The following is a 15,625-nucleotide window of genomic DNA, read 5'->3' on the forward strand; positions in this document are numbered from 1 at the left end:
CTTGCGGATTCTAGCGACGGCGACAATGCCAAGCGCCGTTCGAACGCGCCATACGCCAGCGTAAAAGAAAAAAAAAACAAGCATCAAAGGACTCCTCGAGCACCTCTCCCCTCGAAAAGCGTAATCGCTATGCTGACCAACCTCATCGCACCTATCGCCGAGCGAACACCACAAGCATCGAGAAGGAAAGCGTTAGTTGCGTCACGTGTCGCGGATAGTTCTCGAAAAGTCTCACCCTTGTCCCAGCTTTGGCTGTGCAGCGCGCTGATGATGCTTCTAGAAGCCGGAGCGAACGTATATAAGCAAGCAGCGGATGGTGCATAGTGAAGAGGAGATGAAGATAGTTGGCGCCAGTGTGCGTACGGAAGGAAATGAAGAGAGTGTTTCCACCGTCGGGCGAAGGCTTATGTCTTCAGTGACAAAGCAGGAGATGAAGAGGTTCAAGGCTTGTACTGCAAGCAAAAAGAAGGTGTGTACTTACCGCTAGTGGGTGAAGACGCGTTCTGCAGTCGCAGTGCGTGAGTGGCCGACGTGTTACTGGCGAAAAAGTTTTCTTATCGGAGTGCGGACATTTGACGAGGCGAGGTTTCCTGGAAAAGTAACTTCGGGAGCAGCCGAACGAGAACAGCGCTGGACATTGAGTGAGTGTTTCCTAGAAGAGAAGCAATCAAGCTTTGTCCCATGAACTTTGGACCTAACTTGTTTGACGAACATTTTTGTCTTTTAAGAGTCTTGGTTAGTTCACGCATGAGATTGCGTTGTAGTGCGTGTTGTTTGTGCCCACTGCTTTGAGTGTATCTTATTGTGTTACTAGCACGTTGTTTAGAGTACCTTGTGATTGGCGACGTATTGTATTGAATTAATACCGACAGTGTATATTCATGTGTTGGTGTGTTGTTTTATCTGCCATATTTGAGAATATATTTTTGTTTTGTTATCAACCCTCAGCTCTCACTCGTTCTTTCGGCCACAGCCGGCGTTCGCTGGCGCGCCAAATAGGACCACATCTTAATTGTCCGTGCTTTAGTGGAGCAGTTCGGTGGGCTCATACAGGCACTTGTAATTAGCCCAGCGATCGCCTTCCTAATTAACAAGACTAGTGACACTAGTATTTTTGTTTCTTCACGGCATTCCTCGCTACAAATAAAAATATTAAAAAAGGAACGTTAGTCATGTTTGCTATTCCTCCATCAAAATATTTTCCCGTTGGAAAAAATACAAGGAACTCTCACGTGCTTAGATGCATGGCGCATGTTAAACAGCCCACATTGGTCAAAATTAGTCAGAAGCCCTGATTGATTGATTTGTGGGGTTTAACGTCCCAAAACCACCATTTGATTATGAGAGACGCCGTAGTGGAGGGCTCCGGAAATTTTGACCACCTGGGGTTCTTTAACGTGCACCCAAATCTGAGTACACGGGCCTACAACATTTCCGCCTCCATCGGAAATGCAGCCGCCGCAGCCGGGATTCGAACCCGCGACCTGCGGGTCAGCAGCCGAGTACCTTAGCCACTAGACCACCGTGGCGGGGCAGTCAGAAGCCCTTGACTACGGAGTGACTCGTAATAAAATCGCGGTTTTGACGCGTAATGAACGTTACCCCTTTATTAACAGATAACTACTGCACCATAAACGTATTTCATTGCATCGCTGCTTTAATTTACGTAGGAAATAATTAAAGCATAGTTGCGCTTGTTTGAAGTAAACGCGATATCAATAAGTATTTTGAAACCCGCAAGTATTTCATATCAACCATACGAGAGAAATGGAGTTGTTCCGCGAAATATAGAAAAATTTGAACCACGCAAGTATTTCATATAAAGCGCACTAAATCAATGCGGTTGTTCATTGCTTAACGTTACGATGCCAATTCAGACATTCATGTCGAGGATCACTGTCAGACGGCACTTTGAAGAGAAGCCCGCGCTCCGCATAAGTCCGATAGAAAGAACCGCAGGCCGGTGCAAAAATAGCTCTATAGCCGTTTCTGGAACCTCTCAGCAATTCGATGTCACCTTAATCTCTAGAATAGCATTAAACATACGCGAACAAAAAAACCTGGCTTCAAACAGCGTGGTCACACTGCCGAAAAAAAAAAACACCCAGAATGAGCAGCATGCCCGTTTGTGCCGAGCGTGCTGTCGATACGGCGGACCCCGCTAGTCATAGCATCATCTAAGAAGGCACCGGTTAAGTTGCAAGATAACTGATAATGGCTCGGACATTATAGGGAGTTGTAGCGATTGCGCTTTTCAACGCGTTGCGAGGAGAGTGTCAGAAACTGTATATTCTTACACTGTGATTAAATATAAACACACGGCTGTTATTTGCATTCAGATCACATCGAAATGTGGCCGCTGTGGCTGGGATTAGATCAGAATTATTCTTCTCAGCAGCGCAGCACTTGAGCCGCCAAGATTTGACCGCTAAGAAGGAAACAAACGAGTTTGGCAAAAGCGCCTTTATTTGAAACACCACCACAGCTGCACTGCAAGCGTTGCTTTGAAACCAAAGCGTGCGTACAAATGCGGTAGAAATTAGGCCCATTGCGAGACGCACTCCACGGGGGACAAGACAATGGCAGCTTAGGTCACGCACAGCTACACCAAACAAGCTCGTTCCTTTTTGAACGTATTCGCTCGTGCCGATTTATAAGAGTTTCCTATATGTGCACTAGAGGGCGCTAGTGTCTGAGATCTGCAGCGCACGCTGCTTCAGCAAGCATGGGTAGCATGCGAATGATGGGTATAGTACATGGACTTGCCTCATCTTCCTTCATACTTTCGGCTCCGTTTGACTTTGCGTAGATTATAACTGCGTTGTGTCGAAACGAAAATCAGTAAACGTTCAGCAGCTGCACAATTCACCACCTTAACGTTTCCGGCTCGCCAATTCAAATCGGGTCACGAAGTTCACAGTGGTTCGTTCTTTTACTCTACACAAAACCAAAACGCAGCAATAGACAAAGCCACAGGTGCGTTCTAGGCCCGCAGACTACGTCAATCCCATCATTCCCGTGCATTCTCGCTGTATGATCGGAGCACCAGAGTCCCCTCTAGTTAACTTTAGGAAACTCTATGTATATAAACAGATCAGTGTTCCTCGCTCTTTTTACCTGCATACCGAACGAGCGCAAAGGCCTATACATGACGAAGGAAACGAAAGCACGACGTTGTCAGATGCTTCGTCTTTTCCCCATGCATGTTCCACAGTTCAGACTGTCAAAATCTATTGATGACAACTTACGAAAGTTAAGCGCACGCATTACTGTAATTAGGAAGAGGAGATTTTGGCACCTTTAAAGCATAGTGCTTGACACTTAGCGTACAAAACAACACGAAAATAAAGAAGAAAAGGAAACGTGGTCCTAAATATGATACGTGGTATGACACCACAAATATAACACAATATGAACTGGCGACGCATGAAACACGAAGTTTTTCATATCATTTTACATAACATGTTGTTTTACGAACTTTTCTACGAATACAGAGCCGCACACGCAAAACACTTTTAAATATCTTACAGTGCATAAAAGACGGAACACGGGATAATCACACAGAACGTTCAGCACACGATCGACACATAAGGCATAAACATTAGGCATAATTGCTAGAAAACGTGATAGCTTTGTTGGATTTTAGAATAGGTTGAAATTCAGTTGCCCATGCACCAGCAATTTTTTTTGAAAGGCAACAGACATACTCTTCTGTTTGCCTGGCCAGCAACCAGGCGTTGCGCAAGTGATGTTAATCGGCAAGGATTTGTGTCCCAACCGTTTAAGACGCAAGACGCTATCGATTTAGGTGCGTTTTATTTTTGGCAAAGTGAGGAGAATTTATCTCACCACAGATTTATTTTCTGTAAGAGATCTTTCAGCAGGTTATGTTGCTGCTAATCAAGCAGAAGATGAGCTACTCTAACACAAAATGATGAATTCTAGGTCCCACGCAATTGCGCAAACTAAATGTGACACATTCATTCAGCTGCATGCTGTTCAGCCATAAAAGACGGCCTGGCGCACTTACGATAAACGAAGCAAGATACAACGGTGTCATAACAAGAGTAAATCTAAGCTTCGCTCGTGCAATTGGGAACAAACAAGAAGGGGCGTGCCTCTCATTGCGTGCCGTTTCGCTTCCTGATCTTACAACGCGAACCCGAAAACGTTTCGGGTATGATTTATTGATGATACATTCGAATGGAACTATTGACTGTTCCCGACAATCTGGTTACATATAACGCACAAAAATGCAAGTCAGTCTCCAACAGAAGTTTTGTGGTCTCACAAAACTTTCTTCGGTGCGAACTCAACTTCCTATTCCGCTTTCTTCCTCTTCATTTTACATCTCCACTGCGTGGGTTCCGATGAGACAAGCTTTTTCTTGCTGTTTTTTTTTCAACAGGTGTCGCCGGTCTAACTAAATAAAGTGACCAAACATGGGCTGCTTTCTGCTCCGCTGCAGATGGAGCATTCAAACGAAGCTGGACAAGGAAAGTGTGCGCGAGGTCCGTTACAGTGCACTCTGCGTGCTCGTCTGCACAACTGATGCGTGTGTGTCACACACCATGATGTATGTCAGCAATGACTGGAGAACACCTTCAGTCGTCAACAATGCAGGGGGCGAATCGCTCGCTGCCTATCAGTTGCCCCCTCAGGAACTGTGTTCATTGCACGGGCAAAAATCATGCCTTTTTATGATGTTCATATTTCATTATCTTCGGCTATCACTTTTGTTTCTCCTTTTTTTTGTTTCACTGCACACGTGGTCGGATCCTGCCTACGGCAAGTTATCTTTTCACCCACTTTTCTTTCTTCTCATTTACATTACAATTGGCCTAATAACTTCCCCTATACCTTCCTTGGCATTATTGTCTGTTAGATCTCATTATCATTGTGTTAAACACGAAAAACGAGCCCTTAAGTATACACTTGTTTCCCTTATATATATATATATATATATATATATATATATATATATATATATATATATATATATATATATATATATATATAAGCTCAAGAAAGAAAAAAGATGCTCCCACCACCCCGAAGAGAATCGTGACGAAATTCGAATGCATTGCGTAGCGCCCATAACGGCAATTCGCACCTGAGAATCCAACGTTATAATAATAATGTTTTCTCTTTTTTTTCCTTACACCGTGCAGCCCATGACACCGTTGGCCGCACGTGGCTTTTTTCTATCGCGAGAAACGCGGTATGCATTCCCAGGTCTAGTAGCTAGCGTGGCCGGTTAAACACTGTGAACGAAACAAACGGCGTTCTCGGCTAGGCGTTTTAGAGCGGCGTCTCGAGCCCACATCTCTCTGGGTGTTCTTGATAGGCGCCCAGCCAGCGAACGTTCGAGGGTGAGGTACTAGCGTGCGGAAAAGGTGGGGCGCAGGGAGGAGAGAGAGCGAAAAGCGAGAGAAGGAGCGGCGAAGCACTGTACCTACCCTCTCTTAGACTCTGTCGCACCACATGCTCCTGTTGCTAGGGGCGGTGATAATGGCGCGCGCCCGCAGCTGTTGCTATGGGAGAGGGAGTGAGAGCGGCGGCACGGACAACGCCGGATGCATGACATAGCCCGACTTAGAAATGCATTCGTATTTTAAAAAGCCGCCCGCGCTCAGCACCCTGCTCGTCGCGATGCGCCAGCATGCGCTTATCTCCCACGCGTACTTCACCCCACGGTTAGGGGGGGGGGGGGTGCTTGTGCGCACGCTTATCCTTCAGCGAGGCGAATCAGGAGCCTTGGCATTACATCGGAACGATTGCGTTAGTAGCCTGGGTGCCTGGGTTACGAAGGTCAATTCAGTCGCTGGGCTGGCTTCGTTTCCGAAAATAGCGTGCTTTTCAAACACAGCGAAGTAACAACTGGGACATTCGTTAGTTCGCACTGATGTCTGTACCTGTGAATAGGTTTTGTGCGTCGTTTTTGTCACCAGTGAGGTCATGAAATTAGTTTTTGTTCGTGATTTATTTCTAGTAGGATGCACGGTAACCGCCAATGCTAAAAGCGACGCTCCCACTGCCGAGAGCGCCGTACATAGGAGGTATAGGGAGTTTTCGCCCCTGATTACACGTCGGACGCTACCCACTGAATTATATAACGCGGCGCGTTACACTGCGTTGCAAAATGAGAATAGAGTTTTCGCTACAGCGCCGTGTACGATACGCGTTTGTCTTTCATTGCTATTCACCAGCGTCAAGCAGGGAGTGAAACGACATCGCAGTGTAGCATTTTAGGAAGGTTCATGGATATGACAGTGCCTTATTGCGCTAAACATCAAATGCGATGTATCAAGATACCCATTTGATAAAGCATATAACGGGTACGCAGTTCTTGCGTATTACCAACTTGAAATGCGCCAGTGGCGCGAACGACTGCAGCCGGCAGTCTCTTTTGCCTATCATCGAGTGTTTCGTGGCAGCAACTGATCTCATTCCGCGGACCGAGTACAAACCTTCCCACGGTTTCGCACACGGCTCATTCACAAACATCGCTGCTGAAATGATTATCGCAGACCCCGAAGATGGAGATAATTCCAAGAAGCACCCAGTCACCTGTCGGCAATGAGTTCACCGCAATGAAGCGTCAGAACTTTCCGAAAGCTACGATGACCCTCCTCTGCACGAAAGTTTTAGGACATCGGTCAAGGCAGGCCCATAAGTGTCTGGAACAAATTGTAAGGGAGTGGCCCGAAAATACAGGCTTTTTTCTATGGAGGTACGCGTGGGAAGAAGGCACTTGGCAATCACGGAGCCATGCAGTGCATATCGGAAGGCGGCTTTTTTTTATTTTTTCATTAGCTTACGCCCACTTCCCTCGAATATGAACATTGAGGGCTGCGGAAATGAGCGTCTACGCTGACGCCATACCACAATAGAAAGACTGTCTTTCTGAGCTCTTATCCTTACGAGGCTTGCATTTCAATGAGATTTTTTAATGCAGCAGCGCGGCAACGCAGCCCGATTACGCTCGCTTTTCACCGTTGCCGTGCACATGCATGTGGCGATCGAGACCAATCGAGCTAACGGTTAATGCTACAATCTCACGCGATCATGTTATGTGTCGTTTTGTTGAATCATTGCTCTTCTTAGGCAAACTGCTGACGCCATTTTCTGCGAGACGTCATCGTCGCATCGAACGTATCTTCCTTTCAGAATTAGAAACAATTGCTCCAAGATAACCGAGGCGTTGGACGGGACTGGTTCGGGTGCTTCACCGAAAACGCCGATGAGAAGGGCATCCTCCTTGCCACAACACTCTGGCCAGTCGTCTAGGTCAGCCGGTGCAGCAGCAGCAGGAGTGGCAGCAGTCCGTACAAGGGCCCCACGGCCGCTGCTTGGCCGGTAGTGGTGGAGGAGGCGACGGGGTCGCACTCGGTGTGGTTCAGGTGCTTCTCGCACGATCCCGTGAACAGGCTGCTGCTCAGGTAGCCCGTGTAGCGTTCCAACAGCCGGTGTGCCTCCGGGCCGCAATGCTTCTCCGTCTGGGCCCGGTAGCAGTTGTAGAAGGCGTAAAAGTAGCTGCAACGACAACAGCGACACTACCCGATCACTCGTTCACTGAAAAATTTGCCTCTCAGCACTTTGTCTCGTTTTCATTGCATGCTTTTGTAACTCTCTCGCCATCGGCTGACGAGCGGGTGCGACGCAGCGCACACACAGTCAATCACGTTCATGTTTAGAAGGTCACACCATTCGTCACCAATGCTCGGACGGCCGCGATATTTTCGCACGCGTTGGGACGGCCACATGAATGCGGTGAGCCAGGAGGTCCCGAATGACGCCGCGCAGAGGACATGATGAATATTAGCCTTGAAACAAAGCTTCGCAAAGCAAGTGTCCTGACATAACGAAGCAGGGTACCCTGAATGGGTTATCACGAGGTCCTGCAGAAAAGTGGCAAAGTAAAAGCTGGGCAGAAGAAAACAAAAGATTATTACGCTATAACTCGAAACAATCTAGCTGTGATTTCCTTAGTGCCTGCGCAGGCTGTCGCATGGGATTAAAAATCTAGGTAGTATAGGCACCAAGTTGATGCATTCAGCGTTGGCCGCAAGTTGCGGCAGGTGGTCCAGTGGCTAAAGTACTCAGCTGCTAACCCGCAGGTCACGAGATCAAAAACCCGGCTGCGGTGGCTGCATTTATGATGGGGTCGAAAATGCTGTAGGCCTGTGTGCTCAGATTTGTGTGCACATTAAAGAACCCCAGGTGGTCGAAATTTTCGGAGTATTCCACTAAGGCGTCTCTCATGTACATGTGGTGCTTTTGGGACCCTACATATCAATCAATCATCATCAACTTGCGGCATGTATTGTGCAAACAAAATCAAACTGAGAAAAACACGATAAACGGCTAAACATCGCGGTAAAATACAAGGATAAGTCGTAGAATTAATGCAGTATACAAGATACCATGTTCTTGCAAAACGTTTTACATCGGCCAAACTAGTCGGCGCGTGAACTTAAGGATCTAGGGACATGCACGTAATGTCGAAAATGGAACAGGTTTTCATTTCGTCACTCATTGTCGACGAAGTGCTTGTAAACCTTGTTTTGATAAAACCGAAATGTCGCATTCTCACAGAGACTGACGGGAAATCATGGAGGCGTTTTACATGTGAATGGAAGGTGTTAACTGCACCAGTCATCCTTCCCTGTCATATGCCTCGCAGATTGCTTGCATCACTCTTCCGTGGTGTTTTGTCAGAATGCGCGATGGTTGTTTCTGAGCTTTTCCAGGCGTTATTTGTTTCGCTTCTCTTTCGAATAAAACTTTGTTACGAGTCAGCGCTGTAGCTGGTCTTTCCTATTCTCGTTCCCGTTTTTGTCGGTAGGTTTAAGATAGACGTGCAGCTGTGAAAGAATGCTAGATGATTTGAGGGATTACCAGCAGAACCGGGGCAGGGTGTTGTTGACCTGGTTGGTCAGGTCCATGTCGGACGTGACGAGCTTGCTCAGCCTCTGGTACTTGCTGCGGCACGGCCCATCGGGCCGAGCCATGCGGCTGAAGCAGGGGGCGTGCTTCAGGTACTCTGCGCACAAGATGAAAGAAGGGCTCTTGCACGTAGAAAGAAGTAAGACGTTTTAATTCATTATTATTATTACTATTATTATTATTATTATTATTATTATTATTTTGCCACGAAAAACCCAATTAGCTAGAGGTTAAAGGAGCAGTAACACTAAATTTCAAACTCGGCATGTGCCGTTTATTCAATTATTTGGTATGCATTATTTCTAAGCGAAGTTTGAATGCCATCCGTTACGTAGAATCTATTCTATTTCGAGTGCAAAGAGTGAGCAAGGCTCGACGGCGCGCTCCCGGTCATGAGACATCGTCAGTATTTTGACATGTTCAGCGAGCTCCTAGGCCATGCATAAGGCGCTGAGTGGCTGTGAGCGAGCAGAGATGACGATGACATTTTTAGGGTGGTCATCGCGATATCTATATGTGGTACCGCCTGGCGGCAACACCTGGTTGCCTGCCGACGGCTCCACCTGCCGCAGAGGGAAGCCTGGGCGGCATGAAGGAGAGCCTGTACACCGCAGCCCGTGGACGAGTATGCGCCCCACGGAAGTCTGAATTCCTGCAGCATCGACCGAAATGTACCTGGTCCGTCATAACCTATCCCGGCGCAATGAACCTGTTAACGAGACACATGAGATACTTGTCCTTGGACTGCACATTTATAGACACCGCATGGTCGAGACAAGCTCCGTAAGGCTGGAGAACAGGTGGGCCGCCGAGTCTACAACAAACGGAGGAGGGGCCTCGAAAGCAAGGACGCGCTTTTGTCGCGTCTTGTGTACGACTCCGTAGCTGCACTTACAGAATCACCATGAATATTCTTTGGAGGCCGCCCTCGGCAAAATCGTAAAAAGAGCCCTAGGTTTCCCGATCACTACTTCCAATGCAAAACTGTTTACCTTAGAAGCAGTAAACAGCTATAGCTGCGGGAGGCTCACCTAACAAACCAATACACCCGCCTGGCGCGAACACCGCCAGGCACACGACTCCTATAGATCGCCTAGACATTGGACACGAATTCCACTCAGAGGAGCGGGTACGAGAGACCGAACATTGGATATGCGCGATTGATGTCCGACCCTTCCCCACCAATATGTCCCGGTGGTCGCACGCTGGCCGGCGAGAGCCGTGGGTTTCCTGCCACCAGTACGGCTCTAAACAAAACGTATTTTACACGGACATCCTTACCGAGGGGGTTGGTATACGGAGTCCCCCAAGGCAGGCATGCCCTTCCGCGCACCCGATGCTACCCATGCTGAAGAGGTGGCCACGTCTCTATCACACGGCAGTTCTAAAATTATAATATCAGACTCCAAAAGAGCCTGCCAACATTTTCAACTGGGATGGATCCTACTGCCAAAGTTCTTAAATCTTCAGTAGGGTTGAGAGCTGGGCTAGTTGGTGAGACATCATTTAACCATATGGTCTTCAACCAACAAGCTTCAACAAGCTTCAACCAACAAATTATCAGGCTAAAAAATGCTGGGTACGAAAAACACGTGTTGTGTAGATCAGCTAACAAGCTGATTAGTCACGTACGCAACAACTTTCATAAAAAAATGACAAGTAATGAAAACAGGAAGAAGATAGTGTCAGTTCCATATGCGCACAAGATTGCCCATAACTTAAAAAACGTAGGTAATCGCTATGGCCTAGAATTAGTTTTTTCGGCACCCAACAAGCTTAGTAAAATATGTTCCAAACTAGACCGTAAAGTTTCCATAGCAGTAAACACTAATGCTGGTAGTTGTACGGTAAATCACACAACAAAGTTTGTTAAGTGTAGCCTACCAGTCGTGTATTGCTTGCCGCTAACGTGTGGAAAGGTATACATCGGCCAGACGGGTCGTTGTTTGAACACCCGACTTTTAGAACACAAGCGATCATTAGGAACTAACATTCATTCTCACATAAAGGGAAACTGTTCCCAGTGTGGCTGCTCACCACTGTACAGTGACACAACCGTAGTCTTCCGTCATGCAAACCAACTAACCAGAGAAATTGTCGAAGCTTTTCACATTAAAAAAAAAAAAGAAGGATGCATTAGTCAGTCATCGGTTTCGTTAAGTAACCGAGAAGCCAGCTACCTCGAAGGACTTAATTGAGATCAGTGTTTGCATGTGTCATACTCTCCTTCTTGTCGTTTCAAAAAATTTTTTTTCAAACACGTGTGAATTCCCGCAATTTTTTTTGTTTTTATTGATTTGATGTTACCCAGGGCTGTTTTTAGTTATGTCATCTAAAAGTGTCTAAGCTTAACTGCCGTGTACTATCGCTTGAGTCTGCGCAAAAGCTTCTGTTGGCAATGATTCAGTGTTCGTAGTTCTTTTCTGTGTCGCTAGGGTTATGGGTTATATATGAAGTGCTGCTTCTGAAATAAAAATTAGTTGCGAGTGTAGCGAGTGTCGTGTTTTCTTGTCCTCTTCGTCCCCGTCGAATTTGCGCTACTTCACCATATGGTTAAATGATTCTTAAATCTTGACCCTCTCGCCACTCACTAATCTGGACTCGTGGCCATCAGTGCCAGTAGGGCGGCGCATGCTGCCACCCGCGCACTCTTTTTCCGTGCCTTGCCCACCAATTACCCTCCAAAAGAGAACGTTCCTCCCCTAGCTTATAGAGAAGTAATTACTCTTTACCGGGACTTCGCCCTGCAAAGGACATCCCCTTCCCCTTATTCATCAGAACATCCCCTTCCGAGAACATCCCCTTCCCCTTATTCATCAATACGCTACTGTGCGTGGCAGTGATTACGGATTTTGACTCTTCCTTTTCCGTCCTCTACCAGTACTGTGCGGAGGTGGTTGACACTGCACCACATGTATGGGCATGCCAGCGCAATCCTTCTTTACCCCAATCGAACCTGAGAGGACTGAGATTCGGCTGCCAGGACCCTCTCGTCCGACAAGACATGGTCCGGCGGGCGAGGACGCGACCAATAGGGTCCCTGACTAGGGAATTCACCTTGTACTGTAAGGAAGATGACCCTCTAGGGGCTCGTTTCCCTGGCAACCTCTCTGTTGCAAAAATGTTTACCACAACGACCACCATCACTGCTCGGTCCACCGCAAATTTCATATCACTGCTCAGAAGAGCATATAAGTGAAAATTATGCACCACACCGCGATTTCATTGTCCTTACACGTGCGCACCGAGAAGACCAAGTTTCAATTGAAACTCGCGTCATCATTTCGCGTGGCCACGTGATCAGATGGCGCGGGACCACGGGAGGTGACCACTTGGCAGCGCTGAAAATTGGCGGGCGTTGCACCCATTTTGAATTGGGTACAACACTGCGTGGTCATACTAATGGATATTATATTTATTCGTTTCTCTGTTGCATGATTAGTACCGAATCGTTACTAAGGGCTCGATAACTACGTGTTCACGCAAAAAAAAACGCGACATGCATCAATTTTGATTCACTGCTCCTTTAACACTTTCGCCGCAAAACTGCATCCACAAGGCTGGCCGAAAGTTGTGACGCCATGCATGTCAGCACCCTGAAACTTTCGACTATGCGGCACTCGTGATTCTAAGGCACCATATGGGTCCATACAAGAAACAAACACTGCAGGCCATTGGGAACGGTGCAAAAGAGTTTTGCATTAAGGAAACAGTTGCTCATCAGCGAAACATGCTTGCTCCCCACCCCCCCTTTTTTTTTGCTGTTGTTTAAAACGAGATGCAGCAATGATAATGACGACGAAGGACGGCGGCACAATCCGGTTCTGACAACATGTGGCAATTAAGAGGCTGCGTTGTCGGATGCCGAAACTAAATTTCTACCAACACAGGTCTTGTCAGGCTCTTTCTCCAATGTGCGCTTTCTGTGGTGAGCTAGAAGCTATATATTATTTATTTTTTACCTGTAAGCAATTCACTACAGCTCGAAGATCCAAATCAGAAAGTCATTTATGTGGTATTAGAACGAATTTGTTCATGCCCATGTTTCTTACTTTTCGAGCCTCTATTGCTGGGTTTGCCGATGGGTTGCGTGTCTGTGCGGAATCACCTGAATAAAACCAAAAGAGTAACAACCTAATCTATATTGTTATCCTTCTGTGTCGACACATGCATAACAGTTAACTCATTTATTTAAGTCTTTCTTTATTTAATGTTGTAGGCCCGTGTGCTCAGATTTGGGCGCACGTTAAAGAACCCCAGGTGGTCAAAATTTCCGGAGCCCTCCACTACGGCGTCTCTCATAATCATATGGTGGTTTTGGGACGTTAAACCCCACAAATCAAATCAATCTTTCTTTATTTAGGGTGTTTATGAAATCGTTTATATAACACTAATAAAAAAAGCTTTATATCGGTACATTCGAGTGAGCATGAAAATTTAGTTCTAAAATTTCTAATGTTTTCGTTAAATAACCTCCATTACTCTAAGCCTTCGTAAGGTATTATGAGACCACTCATTGCATGGCCAATCCCCCACAGTGGGTATGAGCCACAAGAGGCTGTGGACAAGTCAACACCACCCTGGCACCTTGTCACCTTTCTTCAAAGGAAGGTTATTATTGTTCTTATCTGACTTCTCTCTCTTTCAGCAAGCATTGTATAAAAAAATTCCCATTATAAGGTACAGTGTGGTCAATCTCCTTTGTGGGTATGAGCCAAGATCTTCTAGGCGACAAGACAAGACTAGACCCCGGCGCCTGGCTGTCCATGCTCTTCCACTGGGACGCCGGTACGCGCTTGTGTGCGTCGTCTCTGTTACGTGCAAACTGCAATCTTAAGAAAGCACGTGCAGCGCAAAGCATGTGTCACACAAGTTCGCATGCGTTACAGAACGACTTTAAAAAAGAAACAGACAATGAACTAACGCCTCCGTCAGCCAGGACTGTGGATGAAAGGTAGACGACAGGGGTTCGGTTTGTGTTCGTTGGCATTGATGTAGTGATACCGATTCTCGTCTTACCGTAACACACCATTCATGTGTCACACGTGTGCTCACGGGGACATTCACTGCAGGAGAAATGAGTGACGGCCCGGCGGCAACCTCTTCCCAGGAGAACCGGCTGCAACGCATCAGCGAGCTTAGCCACGGAGCCCTGCGGCGCAACCTTCTTGACGTGCTGCTGTGCCTGGACCCGGCTATCCTGACTACCACAAATATCGGAGGTGCGTGTGGAGCACTAATAATTAAGAGATATATAGTGCCGGGGCCTCAAACATATCTGAGATCCCCTAACGCTGCTGGCGAACCAACGAAAGCTGGGAGGGTAGAAAAAACACAACAGCACCTGACGGCTCGGGCTCCTCGGCACTATGTTTTTTTGAGTGCCTCACCAAATTTTGTGAGATTTACAAGTTGTTCGAGAACGATTACGCTTTATTGCTTCAGGATATCCGTCTATCCCACCATAGCATTCTTTTAAATGCGAAGCATTTCTTAGTGAACTTCACATTTCTTAGCGAACTTAGCGAAACCAAAAAACTTCATTCGAGCCACCACCCACCGCGCCGCGCAACAGAGGATACGAAAACCTCAATCAACCATAATTGGCAGCCCCCCAAAACACGTACTGGTCCCATAGGTTCAGGGAACCAGCGAGATGTTGGCGCTGATCTTCAAGAAGAAAGGGGTACGCATCGCACACCTGCCTTCGTGTACGCTGGACCACCTCTTTCCCCGCCCGAAAGACCGGCCAACAATGAACAGGACCCCCGGTGTCGTTTACGAAATTCCTTGCGCCGAGTGCCCCTCTTCGTATATCAGCGAGACAAAAAACCTACCGGATTGACTGCTGCAACACGCCAACGATTTGCAGAACCTCTACAAAGAGCGTAGCGCAGTCGCCGAACATTCCGAGACGTTGCATCGCCGGATAAATTTCGAAGCGACGGCCATCCTTGAAAGCGAGCCGAACTGGAGGAGAAGGTTATTACTCGAGTCGTGGCACATACAGAGGACAGCCCCTAACATCAACCGCCCTCTCGGAACCCCTACCCCAGTGTATACAAATGGACTGCGCTGCACAGCAAAACAAGAGGAGATGGGGGGGGGGGGGGGTCATTATCCACCCCGCGAGAGCTTTGAAGACGCCGCTGATACGTAGTCCCGCAGTCCACCCTGAGGAAGGAACCGAGTCGGTTTCGAAACGTGGCGTTTCTTCAAAACTTTTGGTTGGAGTAATCTCCCAGTTTCATACTCAACCAGACAGACTCCTGTGGAATGTTTACACTCTCCGTCTGCCGTCACGCGCATGCAAGGTACCTACTATACGTCATGATCACGGACAACGACTGGCTTGTAGAGCACATGCATCGTAGAGCACATGACGTCTCAATGTGGCTCTACGATACATTTAGCGCGACGGGAAACAACCAACAACCATTAGAGGAACGTGCAGAGCCCCGTATTTGCCAATTTGAAGATAGATCCGATTCCGCAAAGCAGTAATAGTGAAGATAAAACGAAATTCACAACTCGATCAACACAATGTACTATTTATGACCAATAAAGATTGTGCATAACTCTACACCGCTTTGTCACTCATTTAAATGCGTTAGTGGTCAATGTCACGAGTGATTTACGGTAACACCGAACATACTCACTGCTTACCCCACACATC

General features: G+C 47.1%; 1 protein-coding gene across 2 annotated transcripts in view; it reads right to left on the bottom strand.

Moving 5' to 3' along the window:
* Nucleotides 1-2,448: 2,448 nt before the first annotated feature.
* The window catches only part of LOC119183840 (uncharacterized), a 61,209-nt gene continuing 48,032 nt past the window's right edge, over nucleotides 2,449-15,625 (bottom strand). For both annotated transcript variants that reach the window (XM_075888795.1, XM_037433801.2), the window contains 2 exons: nucleotides 8,902-9,046; nucleotides 2,449-7,536 (listed from right to left, as the gene is read on the bottom strand). In XM_075888795.1, coding sequence (XP_075744910.1) covers nucleotides 7,072-7,536; nucleotides 8,902-9,046 — 610 coding nt within the window. In that variant the 3' untranslated portion in view covers nucleotides 2,449-7,071. The remainder of the gene's footprint in view (nucleotides 7,537-8,901; nucleotides 9,047-15,625) is intronic.

Source organism: Rhipicephalus microplus, chromosome 3, assembly GCF_043290135.1.
Source record: "Rhipicephalus microplus isolate Deutch F79 chromosome 3, USDA_Rmic, whole genome shotgun sequence".
Taxonomy (NCBI): Eukaryota; Metazoa; Arthropoda; class Arachnida; order Ixodida; family Ixodidae; genus Rhipicephalus; species Rhipicephalus microplus.